Source organism: Eschrichtius robustus, chromosome 3 (assembly GCF_028021215.1).
Source record: "Eschrichtius robustus isolate mEscRob2 chromosome 3, mEscRob2.pri, whole genome shotgun sequence".
NCBI classification, from domain to species: Eukaryota; Metazoa; Chordata; class Mammalia; order Artiodactyla; family Eschrichtiidae; genus Eschrichtius; species Eschrichtius robustus.
The window spans coordinates 24,694,777-24,711,151 of record NC_090826.1 but is presented as its reverse complement, the minus strand read 5'-3'; the positions used below and the strand labels follow the sequence as shown (position 1 = coordinate 24,711,151).

The 16,375-nt window shown below is 53.8% G+C and overlaps 2 protein-coding genes across 13 annotated transcripts in view; both read left to right on the top strand.

Annotated features, from left to right (window-relative positions):
• The window catches only part of PUM1 (pumilio RNA binding family member 1), a 128,204-nt gene extending 125,697 nt beyond the window's left edge, over window positions 1–2,507 (top strand). For all 12 annotated transcript variants that reach the window (XM_068539347.1, XM_068539341.1, XM_068539351.1 and 9 more), the window contains one exon: window positions 822–2,507. In XM_068539347.1, the coding sequence (XP_068395448.1) occupies window positions 822–953 (132 nt within the window). In that variant the 3' untranslated portion in view covers window positions 954–2,507. The remainder of the gene's footprint in view (window positions 1–821) is intronic.
• An 11,920-nt stretch (window positions 2,508–14,427) lies between these two features.
• The window catches only part of SDC3 (syndecan 3), a 37,694-nt gene continuing 35,746 nt past the window's right edge, over window positions 14,428–16,375 (top strand). The window contains exon 1 of the mRNA XM_068539339.1: window positions 14,428–14,580. Coding sequence (XP_068395440.1) covers window positions 14,443–14,580 — 138 coding nt within the window. The 5' untranslated portion in view covers window positions 14,428–14,442. The remainder of the gene's footprint in view (window positions 14,581–16,375) is intronic.

Sequence of the window (16,375 nt, the reverse complement as noted above, 5' to 3'; positions counted from 1 at the left end):
GTCTGGGATGCACAGGACTTGCAGACGGGGGTCTGCCCAGAGAACAGAAGAGGTGCTCGTAGGGCTGATCCGAGCGTGCTTGGAGAGGGTGAAGGGTGAGACTGGAGCAGAGCCATGAGAGACAGTGGGGAGAAGAATAATTTCTGGAGGAAAAAAAAGAATTTCTGGTGGAGCCAGACAGTGGGGTTCCCATACCTCTGCTGTCCCTTATTAGCCATTTGACTTTAGTTGAGTGACTTACCTACTGTGCCTCCATTTTTTCGTCAGTGAAATGGGGATAATCACACCTCTCTTGTGAAGCTTCAAAATGAACTGTGCTTGGCTTATGTTAGTCATTTTTATTGTCATCATTAGTAGCTTTTTGTAATTCTCTATGAACTGGAGAGCAGGGTCAGGTGGTGAGCACAAGATTCATGGTGCCCAGAAAGAAACCCCCGCTGCTCAGGAGAGCTGAGGTGCCTTGCGAGGGACCAGAGGGGCCAAAAGCCTCCTTGAGGGCGACGCAGTGCAGGCGGTGGTGGACGGTGTGATTGTCAGTCTTGGGATGCACTTTCTCCACATACTGTTCTGGAAGTGGTCTGTGGCTGTCTGACCTCCAGAGCTCTCACGTCCTGCCTCAGCGTTCAGGCTAGGAGCTGCTCCCCTCATCTGTTCGGTCAGTGCAGCCTGAGAATTCAGGGGCTCGGGTTGAGCCAGTGAAAGGTGTTGCTTGTGAGGCGTGTGTGCTGGCGGGCGCCCTGTGGTGCCTGGGAGCAGGTTACCCAGGAGCCCGCCCGAACCTGCCTCAGGCCAGAGTGACGCGGACTCTGCTTTCTCCCCAGATCCGGCCCCACATCGCGACTCTTCGCAAGTACACTTACGGCAAGCACATTCTGGCCAAGCTGGAGAAATACTACATGAAGAATGGCGTTGACTTAGGGCCCATCTGTGGCCCCCCTAATGGTATTATCTGAGGCAGTGTCTCCCCCCTCCCCTTGTTCCCACTGACCTCACTGGCCCACTGGTGAATCCAACCAGCAACCAGAAATGTTCTAGTGTAGAATCTGAAATGGGTAAATGGTTGCTCCAGGATTACCCTCTCCTCCCAAAAAAGGAATCAAATCCACAAGTGGAAAAGCCTTTGTAAATTTGTTTAATTTTATTACGCATAACATGTACTAATTATTTTTTTTAATTGACTAATTGCCCTGTTGTTTTACTGGTGTATAGGATACTTGTACATAGGTAACCAATGTACATGGGAGGCCACATATTTTGTTCAACGTTGTATCTATATTCCACATGTGGAAACTTTCAGGGTGGTTGGTTTAACAAAAAAGTTAAAAAAAAAAAAAAAAGAAAAAAGGTTTTTTAACTCATTTGCCTCGCTGGCAAGTTTTGCAAATAGCTCTTCCCCAACTCCTCATTTTAGTAAAAAAGAAAAACAAACAAAAAAACCTGAGAAGTTTGAATTTTAGTTAAATGACCCCAAACTGGCATTTAACAATGTTTATAAAAAAAAATATATATATATATATATATATAAAATGAAAATCATTTCAGAGTTGCTAAAGCTTCAGTTTATGACATTAAGTTTATGAAACCTCTAAAAATTGCCTTTTTTGGAGACTACTATGCCGAAGAAAATAGTGTAGTCTGTTTTGTGAGGAGGAGATGTGAGCACCCAGAATGTCTTTCAAGGCCAGGCGGGTATAATTGTTTACTGCCTACTGGATTTTTTTCTGTTAACATTGAAAGGCAAAATCTGATTATTTAGCATGAGAAAAAAAAATCCAACTCTGCTTTTGGTCTTGCTTCTATAAATATATAGTGTATACTTGGTGTAGACTTTGCATATATACAAATTTGTAGTATTTTCTTGTTTTGATGTCTAATCTGTATCTATAATGTACCCTAGTAGTCGAACATACTTTTGATTGTACAATTGTACATTTGTATACCTGTAATGTAAATGTGGAGAAGTTTGAATCAACATAAACACGTTTTTTGGTAAGAAAAGAAAATTAGCCAGCCCTGTGCATTCAGTGTATATTCACACCTTTTATGGTCGTAGCATATAGTGTTGTATATTGTAAATTGTAATTTCAACCAGAAGTAAATTTTTTTTTTCTTTTGAAGGAATAAATGTTCTTTATACAGCCTAGTTAACTTTTAAAAAGAAAAAAATAGCTTGGTTTTATTTGTCACCTAGTCAGATAGTAGCAAGATCCTTTCTAAATGTTATTCAAGATGATTCAGTTCATACTAGTGGTTTTGTTTTTTTTTAATCCTAAAAAAGTAATGTTTTGCTTATTTTGTGACAGTCAAAAGGACGTGCAAAGTTCAGCCCCGCCCTAACTTTCCTTACAATCAGAGCCCCTCTCACCTTGTAAAGTGTGAATTGCCCCTTTTTGTACAGAAGATGAACTGTATTTTGCATTTTGTCTACTTGTAAGTGAATGTAACATACTGTCAATTTTCCTTGTTTGAATATAGAATTGTAACACTACACGGTGTACATTTCCAGAGCCTTGTGTATATTTCCAATGAACTTTTTTGCAAGCACACTTGTAACCATATGTGTATAATTAACAAACCTGTGTATGCTTATGCCTGGGCAACTATTTTTTGTAACTCTTGTGTAGATTGTCTCTAAACAATGTGTGATCTTTATTTTGAAAAATACAGAACTTTGGAATCTGAGTTTGTGCTTTATTATTATTTTTTTCCAATATAGTGCCCCAGGACAGACAGCCCTTTCCTTGTTTGTCCCTCTTTGTTTCTGCTTGTTTTGTTCTGTGTTTTGTTTCAAAATAAAGGCATAACCACATTAATCAGGATGTCCAACCGCTATTGAAAAAATCAGAATATTCGCCTTCCTGGGCCCAGAGTCTGTACACACATCGCGGGGCGCATTCTCAAAAAGCCTGAGCCCCACGATCTGCCTGGTTCTCTGCGGTGCTCTTCATTCACCTCTGGCCTCCGCACCATTTGTGGGCCCAGGGTCTAGATTAGAATTCAACAGATTACAAATGTCTCCCGGCCAAGTGTTGGCTCCTAATTTCCTGAAGCAGGGCGGTAGGTAAGGCATCTGTCCAGGCCTCCCTGCCCTGAGGCCCCCTTTCCTCTCCTCTGTCTGGGCTGCTCCTGTCCACACCCTGCCCTTCCGGGCCCACACACCAGGGCCGGCCCAGGCTGGCCCATTATCCTAGGTTGCTCATCTTAGCATCACATAAGGGACCTCTTGCAGCTTTGAGTTCAGGAGGCTCTAGCTCACTGAGGTACCTGTCACCTGTGCCTTAAGATGCCCACCTTCCCTTCTCTACCACCTTTTGCTTCAGAAGCAGCTTTGGCAAAAAACCACCACTGAAACTTAGATGAATGTTGGTGCTGAAAGTGGAGCGTCAGGGTGCGTGCAGAAGGGACTTTGCATGGTCCCCTCCCAAGGGTGAGGGACGGTCACTAGCAGGCCCCGTGGGTCCCGGGAAGAAAGGGACAGAAAGGTAGCTGAGCTAATGGAGGTTTCAAGTCCAGGACCTGATTTTGCCTTAGTGACTGTAATCGGGTCATTCCCCAACCTTCTTCCCAGGCCGTAGCTGTCATGGGCCTGCCAGAGACAGCATGCTGGAGGTGGCTCTGGAATCAGACCAAGGTTCAAATATGGCTCCCACTACTCATTGTGTGGGCTGGTGTTACTTCACCCAATGTTTAACCGAATCCCTTGCTGGAAATTGATGGAAGGCGATATCGTGTATGTGAAGTGGTTCTCACATCACGTCAGGGAAGGTTATAGCCATTAGCTGGTTATGGTTTTACTGGACCCTTGCAGAGGCCATGTACAAATTAGGCAAAGCAGGAGGCTTGGATTTCTTTCCCTTCCATGGGCCTACTGTCTTTGTGTCCTTGAGATGGTAATTTTGCGTGTCTGAGCCTCAGTTTCCTCTTCTGTAAGATTGGAGTAATTCGTCACGGAGCTGAAGTAAGATGGAATTGTTAATAAACGTGTCAAGTGCCTGGCACTTGTGTGAGGCACTCGTGCAGGTTTGCTTCTTTTCCACCTGGACTATTTATACTTGGACTTTGTAATTTGGGTTTTTTTTTTTTTTCTCTCTCCCTTTATTCTTAGCATTTAGTGTAATGTTTTGTGTTTGTGTTTTTAGTGGTAACAAAGCAAGGTGCTAGTTTAGATATGTGATACCTCCCGCACCTTACTTTCCATCCTGTGTTTTTGAGGCCTGGGGAGGCTTTGCAGTCAGACAAATACAGGGTTTAATCCCAGTTGCCTTTTATTACCTGGGTCATCTCTCTGAGGCCCAGTTTTCTTCTCTGTGAAATCTGGGAAAAATAGTACTTTATGTCCAAGGTTGGTTGTGAGGATGAAATTACAAGGCTTAGCAGAATGCCTGGCACATTGGCATAATAAATGAATGGTATTTATTGTTTTTTTACCTTTAAAATCACTCATCCAATGGCTGTGCACAGGTTTTGGGGAACAAAACAATGCTCGTCCATTATGTACTGAAGTTTACGTAAAGTCGTTTGTCACGAACCATCTCTGTGCCAGGCACCCAAGAGATGGATTTTACATGTTCTCTCATTCCTCACAACAGTCCTGCAAGAAATGTGGTGGTCCTCATCGTGTAGATATGGAGACGGGTTCTGGGTTCTGATGCAAGTCTTTGGGTCAGACCAATGCTCGGCCTGAGGCTTTTTCCCTTGGTGCCTCATGGGAGGGATTGGGGCTGCGGTGGACCCCTCCCTCTGCAGGATTGGGTTTCAGGGAGCAGGCTGAACCTCCTCATTTTGCCAACTGCTAACGAGTCTACCCAAGGATGTGAGGTCCTGGGCTGCCGCCACGTAGATACCCGCATTCTAGATCTCTTCCAGAGACCCTCCAACATGGATTCCTCACACTCTGTATAATAATCCTTTGCCTAGTCACAGGGCTTTACAGTTTACAGAGCACATTCATATTTGTGATGACTTTGATCCTCTTGAAAGCCTTAGGGAGTAAGGTAAGGTAGATGTTATCCGCCCATTATTCAGATGAGGTGTTTGGGACCCAAGACACGCAATGAGTTAATAACCAAGTAAGGATTTTTTTTTTTTTTTAATAAATTTATTTATTTATTTATTTATTTATTTATTTATTTATTTCCGGCTGTGTTGGGTCTTCGTTTCTGCGCGAGGGCTTTTTCTCTAGTTGCGGCGAGCGGGGGCCACTCTTCATCGCGGCCTCTCTCGCTGCGGAGCACAGGCTCCAGACGCACAGGCTCAGCAGCCGAGGCTCACGGGCCCAGCCGCTCCGCGGCACGTGGGATCCTCCCAGACCAGGGCTCGAACCCGCGTCCCCTGCACTAGCAGGCAGACTCTCAACCACTGCGCCACCAGGGAAGCCCCCAAGTAAGGATTTTATCTGAAGTTTCCTGACTCCAAGTTCAGTGCTCTATCCATGCCATCTTACTCTTGCCACCTTCCGTCAGTTCCAGGGATAGCTGGTCTCTCTAGTTGGCTTTCCAGAGAAGTGTGAGGCACTGGATAGTTAGGCATTTTGCGGGGGAGGAAACCTGTGCCTTCGTGTAGTTGCCAGCTGTAGCCACACGAGGGTGCTGCTGCCTAAAGAAAGCACTATAGAGGCGTAAGGGCTCAAGGCTCCAAGGTCAGGGCTTGGGATGTTTTTCCCCTGGCTTGAGGGGCTCCGGAGTGAAGAATCCCATCTCATCCGGAGACCTGAGGTCTGGCATCTGCTCTAAGACTAAGCTTCCCCACTTCCCTCCCTCTGGCTTGGGATGGCAGGGTACGGTCACGGATCTGGCTCACAGACCCTAGCTTTGCCTTTGCCTCACTGTGTAACCCCTGGCAAATCAGTTTCCCCAACTGTCACCTGGCATGGTAGCCCAGCCCTGCCACCCTCACAGGGCTGGTATGAGGTCAGATGGTTGGGGCTGAGGAGGGTGGCCCCATGCCTCTGTTAACGTGACCCGAGGCCCTGGTGTCTCTTTGGGGGCTACATCTCTGGCTTATGCGTCAAGCTTTCAAACAATGAAAATGTCCAAGTCTTTTTATGACCCAGAGCTGCCTAGCTTCAAATCTCAGCTTTACCAGCCCTCTGTGACCTTTGTGAGTCATTTAACCTCTTATTATGGGATAATAATGGTCCTCCTTCGTAGGGCACACTGGAAGGATTTGGCACATAGCAGGGCACATAGCAAGTCACACATAAAAGTTGTTACTATTATTATTATTGCCTCCAATTTTCCCCTGCTATGTTTGGGGCCCTTGGAATTTTCACTAAGGGTGACTATTTATTTATCCTCCAAACTCAGACAGTTTTAAGCATTGAAGTCATTGCACTGAATTATTACCTCATGTGGAGACAGCCTCCCAGGTGGCCCGGCTTCCTGATGTTCTTACCCTTGTGTATTCTACGTGGAATAGGGCTGCCTGGAAGCAACAAGACATTATGAAAAGGGTGGGGTATGACTTCTGGGGCTGGGCCACACAGGACACTGTAGCTCCAGCTTGCTCCTCTGGGATACTTTGTAGGACACTCTGTGGCAAGGCCCGTGATGAGGACTTGAGGGCCCCTGCTGTTGACTGGGGTTAACACGCCAGTCACACTTGCCATCTTGCAAGCAGAGCCTGGAGCCCCCTTCAAGCCTTCGATGGCTGTAAGCCTGGCTGACATCCTGACTGCAGGCTCATGAGAGACCCCAAACCAGAACCACCCCTCTCAGCTACCCCTGAACTCCTGACCCACAGAAACCGGGTGAGATAGTCAATGTTTATTGCTGTTTTAAGCTGCTGGGCTGGGGGTCATTTGTTACACGGCAATAGATAACTAATACACAGCACAAGAACTGGTGTAGCCCAGGACGGTTCTGGGCACATCAGAAGGCCCATTTCTCATTTCTCCGATGAGGCACATGCTGCCCTGCTCTGTCCTGGCCTTGGAGAGCCTGTTTCTGCCCCTGGCCACCCCACCCCCACCAGCTGCCCCTCACCAGGATTCCGGGAAACTTCCTGGTTCTCCTCAGAGCTCAGGGTGGAGACATGTCTTTGGGTGGGGCTGCACCAGGGACTCCCAGGAAGCCACAGTTGTCCTGTGCCAGAGCTGCCTCAGCCTCTGCCTCTCAGGCCCAGTGGAGAGTTCCCTGGCCCACACCCCTTAGGCCTGGAGTGGACCAAGCCGAGAATGACTGAAAAATAGTGGATAATTGAGTTGTGACTATGGGTCTTGCCCTGAGCTGGGTGCTGCCCTGTGTTATGTTGTTCACTTGCCTCGAACTCTGGGAGGGGGGAGCAGTTACTTTAACTTCCACGGGAGGAAAAGTGGCCCCAGGTCACTGGCCAGGAAGTGTCAGAGCCAGAATTCGACCCCAGAGTCCCCCAGGCCTCTCCTCAGAGCCCAGGGGCCAGAGTACCCCCCACTTTTGCCCTCTGCCATGCCCCTTCCCAGGGCCCCTTGCAGGAAGCTGGGAATTAAGTTTGGTGTCCCCAGATCTGATCCATTTGCAGATGAGAAGACTGAGGCCCGGGGCAAGGGGAGTGACCTGCTCAGGGCCACACAGAGGGTGAGGGACGAAGCAGGGACCTGTCTGTGCCACGTGAATGCAGTTACAGTCGCCCCCTCAGTATCCATGGGAGATGGGTTCCAGGACCCCTGTGGATACCAAAATCCACCGATGCTCAAGTCCCTCATATACAATGACATAATATCTGCATATAACCTATGCACATCCTCCTGTATACTTTAAATCATCTCTAAATTCCTTATAATACCTAATGCAATGTAAACACCATGTAAATAGTTGCTGGCGTGTGGCAAATTCATGTTTTGCTTTCTGGAAATTTTTGGAATTTTTTTCCAAATATTTTCCATCCGAGATTGGTTGAATCCATGGATGTAGAACCCGAGGATGCGGAGGGCCAACTGTCCTTGCTCCTTGCCCACCTCCTGCCCTGGGATGGCAACTCCCTTAGCACCTGGATCTGTGACTGGCCCACAGCAGGGGCTCAGGAACATGAGGGTGAGCTTTGCTAGTCTCTGTGAGTCTCAAAGATAAAAGCCCCACAAGACACATGAAATATCTCAGTGACAGTCGTACTCACTCAGATTCCATGGTGTTGGGGCAGGAGGGTCTCCCACGCCCCTCAATCCTTCTCACTCCCCCCTCGCCCCCCCCTTCCCCAATTCCAGGTCACTCTCCTCCACTGGCTTTTTTGGTTGTCACCCAGCTGGGCTGCTCTAGCCCCAGGATGAGGTGAGAAAGAAAATATATTTTTAGAGAGGCTTTTTTTTCTTCCAGGAAAATGACTTCAAATGTGCAATTTATTCCCAGGAACGGGGGTGTGTGAGTGAAATGGCTTCTGGAATGGCAGTGCCTTCGTCACCTCCTGCTGTCTCCTCTTCCTCAGCCTCTCTGCTGACCCTTCCCCTCTCTCCTTCCTCTCCCCCATCCAAGGGAAGAGGGCAGGTGTGTGAACACAGCTCCTGGGCCTGGGCTCTCCCCCCCACCCCAGCCCAACAGCCACTTCCGAGCCCTGTGACCTTGGACTGGCTAAAGGGGGCCACAAGGAGTCAGGGTCTTGGATTTGAATGAGGTCTTGGTTGTGGGATGGGTCCTACCTCAAGAGTCTTTGCAAACAACAGGGCAATCAGTCAAGGAGAGGGGGATGGGTAGAGCAAACCCCAGGGCAGGTAGCAAAGCAGCCTAGGTTCTGCCACAGACTGACTGTGTGACCTGGGGTCAGTCACTTCTACTTCTCAGGCCTCAGTTTTCTTACTTGTGAGATGGGCAGATGAAGGGGTGGAGTGAGGAGAGCAGCTCAAGGCCCTACATACTGTCATTCTAGGTTACAGTGAGCAAACCTGCAGAATCTTCTCAGCCTCATCCACGCACAGGACCTCTGAAGCCTCCAGCTCGAGCGCAAGACTTCAGAAGCCCTCCTCCCTCCCGGGTGGGCGGAACCTCAGTGTGACCTCTTCAGAGCACCCACTCTCCAAGGCCGGCCCGCCATGGCTCAGTGGAGGCGTCACCACCACCATGAAGCCTTCCTATATTCCCTCCACGACACCCAAAGCCTCAGAGTGAGGTTAACCCCTCCCTGCCCAGTCTCCCTGCTGGCTCTGCTAGACTGTGGATGGCATCTGGCGGGGCTGTGGGCTTCTGTTCACAATTAATGTAAAATTAATGAAGCTTAAGCTTCAGGGCCCCTCACTGGCACAACCCCCTTCCAAAGCCTTGTTCCTAATTTTGTATTCGTGATCCCCTCAAATTGTATAAGCTTCAGGCCCCACAGAGTCAGACCTACCCCTGTTTTCATCCCTGCTCAGCCTGAGGGCAGAGCCCACCTCTCTCTTGGAACAGTTGCTGTTTCGGCAATTCCTCTTCCACGTCCCACCACCACCCTGCCCTGGCTGGCCTGGCACCTGGGCCAGACTGACCCAGAGACAGGGTTTCTGCATCCACCTGCCCCTCCTGCATGGCCAGCCCTGCTCTGTGGCCCCCGGCGCACTCATCTCAAACAAAGTCAGACTTCCTCCCCCATCCCCACACCTGCCTCAAGGGGCCTCCTGGGAACCCTTTGGGTCCTTAGTTTGCAAACCCCCAGCTCACAGACCTAGCAGAGGCCTGGGTTCAAATCCTGGCCCCATGCCTGGCAGCTGTGTGCCCGGGGGCATCACCCACCCTTCATCTTGAAGGGACTTGCCCAGAACACGGGGGTGAGGGTGCTCAGGAAAGGCTCGAGGCATGGCCCTTTGAGACCCTCACACAGGCAGGTCCCTTGGTGGGCAGGGGCCCCCCACAGATGGAGGCCAAGCCCTCCCACTCTTGCCCAGGCCCTGCGGACTCTCCCAGCAGCCGCTCAGCTTATCCCATGATACTTGCTGGGGCAGCAGACAGACAGTCAGAGTCTCCCCAAGTGCCCTCTGTGGGCCCTAGATCAGAGCCTTCTTGCCAGAATCCTGCTTTGGTTCCTGATTTCGGGGTCAATAACGTCAGCACTGATGTCATTCAGACTTTTCTCAGAAGCAAACCCGGGTTCTGGCCTCCATCTTGAGTCCTGGGCAAGGCTGGAAGTTATGATGGGAGAAGGTGGGTGCAGAGGAGGCAGGGGGGAGGTGGGGGCAGCCCAGGAGAGGCAAAGACTGGTTTTCCCAGGCTTGCGATTGTCTTGAGCTGGAGGGTCAGTTAGGATCGCAAAGTCCCCTGTGGCCACAGGGGAGGGCACAGCAGTGGTCTGTCAGCACTCTCACTTTCTGTCTGTGTAACCCGGGGCCAGTCACCCAGCCTCTCAGGGCCCCAGTTTCCCCAACTGTAAAATGGGGAGCCAGAAAGGAGCGAATGCATGCGTCGCACTCCCTGTGTGCCAGGCTCCGCTGGAAGGGCTCCTCTCGGCTACAAAGCTGGGAGGCAAGCGTGTCTGTTGTACACAGATCACGCGGCTGTGGGGAGGAGTGAGGGACAGCGTTCCTGGCAGGTGCCCTGAGCAGAGTGCCTGGCGAAGAGCAAGCCCTCAGGAGGTCCTGGCAATGTGAGTTCCAAAGAGCCAGTCTGTTTAACCAAACCTCCGGGGGCAGGTGGCGTCAGGCAACCACTGCTGAGCACCTACTGTGTGCCAGGCCCAGAAATGCAACTCCAAATAAGGCAGCTCGGGCCTGGAGCTCAGAGATGCCGGCTGAGGCCTCCACTTCCCTTTTGCTGCCCTGTTGGAGCCAGGAGCCCTGGCCAAGGGCAGAGGAAGGTCTCACTGGGGAGGGTGGTGAGGCCTGGCTGTTAGGCATGCCTGTGGGGGGGGGTGTCTGGTTTCCAGGCTCATCTGAGTGCGTCCACGAATTGGTTGTGTCCATGTGACAGTGTGAATCCCCTCACTGACTCTTTAACTCACTCATTGAATACTCCCCAACAGACCTCTGCCCCTGGCATTACAGTGTTACCATTAAGAGCCTGGGTCAAGAGCTTAGCTCTCACTCACCAGCTGTGTGACCTTGGACACATCTCCTAACTTCTCTGTGTCTCAACTCATCATCTAAAGTGGGGATAATGTCAGTGTGCACTTTGTAAAGCCATGCCTGGCATAGAGTCAGCTCTGTTTGGGTTCCGTGATTATTGTCTCTTGGGGATACTGAGGTGCTCCCACTTCAGTGGGGGCTGGTGACAGATGGTAGAGACTGAAAGGGGGGGAGGGCAAGGATGGGCGCTGGCCGGGGCGGGACCAGCCCTGCCCAAGGAAGTCAGGCAGGCTCTCCCGAGGGGCCAAGTGGGCCGTGGAAGTTGAGCTTGGAGGGGGGCAGCAGCAGGTGCCTGTGTGGATGGGGAGGGCAGGTGAGGGAGACCCTGAGATGCTGGGACACGGCTCCGATGTACAGGTAGGCGTGGGGGAGGGGCACTACATGGAGCTTCGGGTGCTGGAATGCGGTGAATGTGTGCAGCTGTGAACCCCGAGAAGAGCAGAGCAGGGGTGGGGCGGGGGGATGGGGGTGGGGGCGTGGGGTTGGTGAGGAGTAGGATGAGACCCTCGGGGCCCAGACCTGGCTCAGTTCGGGCTGTGACCGGTATCTCTGAGGAGCAGCAGATGGCGTTCCTGGCCTGCTCAGCCCAAAGATCTTCCCCCTCCCCCTCCTCAGGACGTCAGGGAAGAGGGCTGCTGCTGCCAGAAGTCTTTTTTTTTTTTTTAATAAATTTATTTATTTTATTTATTTATTTTTGGCTGCGTCGGGTCTTCGTTGCTGCACGCAGGCTTTCTCTAGTTGCAGCGAGCGGGGGCTACTCTTCACTGTGGCACGTGGGCTTCTCATTGCGGTGGCTTCTCTTGTTGCAGAGCACGGTGTCTAGGCGCGCAGGCTTCAGTAGTTGTGGCTTGCGGTCTCTAGAGCGCAGGCTCAGTAGTTGTGGTGCTCGGGCTTAATTGCTCAGCAGCGTATGGGACCCTCCTGGACTAGGGCTCAAACCCATGTCCCCTGCATTGGCAGGCAGATTCTTAACCACTGTGCCACCAGGAAAGTCCCCAGAAGTCTGAGAACTGGCAGGAACCTCTGAAGGTGGACCATGCTCACGGCCCATCCTGGGCATGGAGACTGTTCTAATGGCCTTCCTGATCGCTAGTTTTTGGAGCCTTGTATACCTGCCAAGACAGAGTACTCACTACCTCTCAGAGTAGCCACTGCCATCTGCGGCCAGTTCCAACTGTTCCAAAGTCCTTCCTTGCACAGAGCTGACATCTGGCGTCTCATACCCCCTACCCTCACCCTGTTGGCCCCAACTCTGCCCTTTGGGGGCTCCTCAGAACCAGCCTGTTCCCTGGGCCTCTAGCAGCCCCTCTGGGAAGTGACTGTCCCTACATCTGGTCCCTTACTTTATAAACATCATCCCAGCCACCTTTATTGAACCCCCAGTACAATGTCAGGAAGAGCTCATTTAATCTTCACAAGCTGGCACCCGGCCCTGGGCCAGTGTTGTGTGTGGCACACCCAGGCACTCACTTTACCTTTGGATGATAAATGAATGAATGAATGAATGAATCCCATGTGGTCATTATTCCCATATTACAGTTGGGAAACTGAGGCTCAGAGAGGTAAACTCACTCATCTAGAGTCACCCAGCTCACACCTGGCAGAATTGAGATCTGAACCCAGGTATCTGCCCAACCCAGAGCCAGAACTCTTCAACTCCAAGCTGTGCTGCCTCAACTGGAACCAGCTCCCCACCTACTGGGTCCCATCAGCCCCTCTTCACCCATCTTCCCAAGGTGCCCAAGGGTCAGAATTCCTCAAGGTTTGGCACTGGGATTCCCAGAGGCTGGGACCTCAGAATTCCTAGGGATTTTTGAATCTCAGAGAGTTGGAAAGTTTCCCTCCCTTCCTCTCCAAATCTCTGCCAAAGGGCAGCTGGCCTGGCCTGACATACCCTTTAGGGATGGGGCTCTCACTCCCTTTCAGGGAACACCTAATGCAGCTCCGCCTAATGAGCTGACCTTTGACCTCTGGACCTCCTCTCAAGGCCCCTGAAGGACCAGTCCAGCTTCCTCCGACACCCCCAAATCATGGCTGGTGCCCGAGTCTGTTCCTCCGGCCCACCCGGCACTCACCCCTACTGGCTCCACGAGTCCTGGTTTCAGTTCCCTTTTCCTTGGGGGAATTGTTCCAGTTTCAGCTCAACGATTTCCCATCTCCTGATGACAGGCCCTGCACTGGGTGTGGGGACATGGGGGCTGAGGGCAAAGACTTTCCGTCTGCCAGTGCTAGCAAATAACCTCCCCTCTCTAGGCCTCGGTTTCCCATCTAGGAAGTGGAGCTATTGACAGCACCTACTTCATGGGGTCACTGAGAGGGTGAGATGAGATAACCCCTGTAAAGCACTTGGCATGGGTCAGGGCTAAATAAATAGTTACCCCCGTCTTCCCCCAAAACAGGTGGGTGGGGGTGACTGGGAGGTGAGTGGGAAACACATTCATTGATTCAACAAATTTGTATTGAGCCACTGCTACGCACCAGGCCCTGGGCTAGTGCTGGGGACACAGCAGTGAACAAGACGACACAAACCGCTGCCCTCCTGGGGCTCATGTGCTAGTGGTGGGAGACCCCAGTGGGTAAGTGAAGTGCACCGTATGTCAGGTGGGGATAAAGGCAACAGAGAAACGCACAATGACCACGTTTGGGAAAAGGAATGTGGGGCAGGGGTAGAGGGTCTGCATCCTACAGTGAGGAATCTGAGCTCAGAGAGCTGGGGACACCTGCCTGAGGTCACGCAGCTGGTGGGGAAGCAGCACTAGGCCAGGTCTGCCCACCCGAGTGACAGGGCCCAAAGGGGGCCACGCCTGCTCTGAGTTCCCGCTGCCCACCCGCGGAGACATCAAAGTCCAGTGGACTCGGATGACCTCTGTCCCCCTCTGTGGACCGGCTTGAGGGCGGGGGTGATGGGTCCTGGGAGAGCCAGTGAACCGAGTCGTTAGCGGGAGGGTATTAATGGTCACGCAGATGCGACCCATCTACCCAGACCCTCCGACGAGCCGGGTCGTACCCCGCATCCGCACGCGGGGTCCTTCCCCTCCAAGCCCTGCGACGGCCCAGGGAGGCGCGCGCTGAGGGACCCCGACCCCAGAGCAAGTCTCCGCCAGGCCGGCCATCCGTCTCGGGTCGCACGTTCCCCCCGCCTCATCCCGCGGCGGGCGGGCGGGCGGGCGCGTGCGGGGCGCGGGGGGACCCGGGCGGCCGCGGGCGGCGTGGGGAGCTCGGCGTCCAGCCCCGCCCCCCCCCGCCCCGCCCCGCCCCGCCCCCCGCGCTGGGGGCGGCCTGGCGGCGGCGCACGCTTCCTGCAGGCGCGGCGGCCGTGGGCGCGGAGCTGCCGGGCGGAGCCGGGCCGCCGAGCCGGAGCTCCGACCGAGAGCGCGCCGGGCCAGCCGCCGGGCCGCGCCGCCGTCGCCGCCGCCTCGGGAACAAAGGCGCCCGCCGCCGCCGCCATGAAGCCCGGGCCGCCGCACCGCGCCGGGGCCGCCCACGGGGCTGGCGCTGGGGCCGGGGCCGCGGCCGGGCCAGGGGCCCGCGGGCTGCTCCTGCCGCCACTGCTGCTGCTGCTGCTGGCGGGGCGCGCCGCGGGGGTGAGTGCTTCCCACTCCCGCGCCCCGGCTCGGGCGCCGCGCCGGCCTGGGGGGGGGGGCGGGGGTCCAGTGCCTGGCCGCCCGCGCCTCCCGGGGGCTCGTTTCCCCGGGGTCTCGTTTCCCCGGGGGCGGGACCCTTCCCCGTGGGCGGCCTGGGGTCCGGGCTGGGGTCCGGGCGCGGGGCCGCGCTGGGCGTGTCTCGGGTCTGAGCAGACGTGGCTTTGCTTCGTGGGTGTGCCCGGACCGCGGCCACTTTTAGGGAATCGGGTCGCCCCCCCCTGCGGGGGGAGGGTGTGCGTTAGGTTCCTCCCTCCGAGGGTCGCGGCGGGAGGGCAGGGGGCCCGGGGAGGGGGAGGGGTGAAGGGTGACCTGTGTGAAGGTGACCTGAGGGGCTGGGTGAGTGTGACCGCGTGTGTGGCCACCTCCGTGGAGGGTGCTGGGACCTGTGGGGTGTGCACGGGTGAAGGATGAGGCGTGAGGACCAGTCCGTCCCTATGGATGGGGGCCATCGTGCCCTACCTGCGTGTGGTCGTGTCAGGGTGACCCATTGTGCACGGTGTGTGCCGGGGACGGGCTGGGGACCGTTGGCCATGCTGTGTGTGCCTTCCGGGGGTGAGTGTGTTGAGGGGGACACCTCTGTGGTGGGTGTGTGCTCCAGCCCATGGGAGTGTGTGTGCGTGTGTGTGCAGGCGTGTGCTGGCAGGTGCATGGGTTACCCCGTGCGTGGAGCCTGCGCCCCTGAGTGGGGCCGAGTGTGCAGGTAGCGGTGAGTATATATATATATGTATGAGGTGACCCCTGGGTGTCCCTTTGAGTGACCGCAGCAGCCGTGGGGTTGAGCTCAGTCCCAGCTCCATCAGGGGGAGCAGGAGGAAAGGCCACCTCCTCCCCTTTGAGGGACCCAGGTCCCAAGTGAGTTCCCTATGGGCACGTGTCTGGAGCCTGGCCTGGGCATGAACTGGGGGGGTTTCTAGGCCCGATCCCCTTGGTTGGTTCTAGGAGCTATGCCTGTTCCCCATTCCCCAGGCTGAGAGGGACCCAGGCCTCTCAGGCACCCCCCACCCCCGGGTGCCTACTCTGCCACTGCAAGTCTCTTTGGGCCTCAGTTGGCCAGTCTGTGAAATGGGAGATCAGGCAGGGGCTCAGAGGTTGCATCTCGGACAGACAGGCTACTCCTCAGCCTTTCCCATCTGGGGGCTATGAGCTGGGTGGGTGGGGGAGTGTTGAATGCCAGGCTGAGTATGGGGCCTGGTGGGCTGGGTGCCTCATCCCCAGTTCTTCCCCAGGTAAGGTGAGGAAAAGAGGTCCCCTGGGAGGGACAGGGACCCAGCCCATCCTAGCAACTGGGTCACTTTCTCAGCTACACTTCTGGAAGACCATCTTTGAAATCAAAGATGTGGAAATCACACAGCCTTGGGTTCAAATCCTGATCCCTCCCCTGATTCGTGGTGTGACCTTGGACAGGTTGTCTCACCTCCCTGAGCCTCCCTTTCCCCCTCTGTGGAACGGGGCTAATAACACCCTTCTGAGAGGTGAAATGAGAGGATGTATGTGCCCAACCACAGGAAGCGCTCAGTCAATGTTTGGTGTGTGATGAATGAAAGGGATGCCGGACAGCATGCTTTAGACCTGGCAGCCCAGCAGGATCCCGAGCTGGGTGACCCCTGGGCAAGTCACGTCCCTCGCCGAACAACTTTTCCTCATCCATAAAACAAGGCTCGTAATCCGTGCCCCATGAGGTGGTAGAAAGAATTAAATGAGCGCACGGAGGTGAAAGGCCCCGATGAGGCAGTTT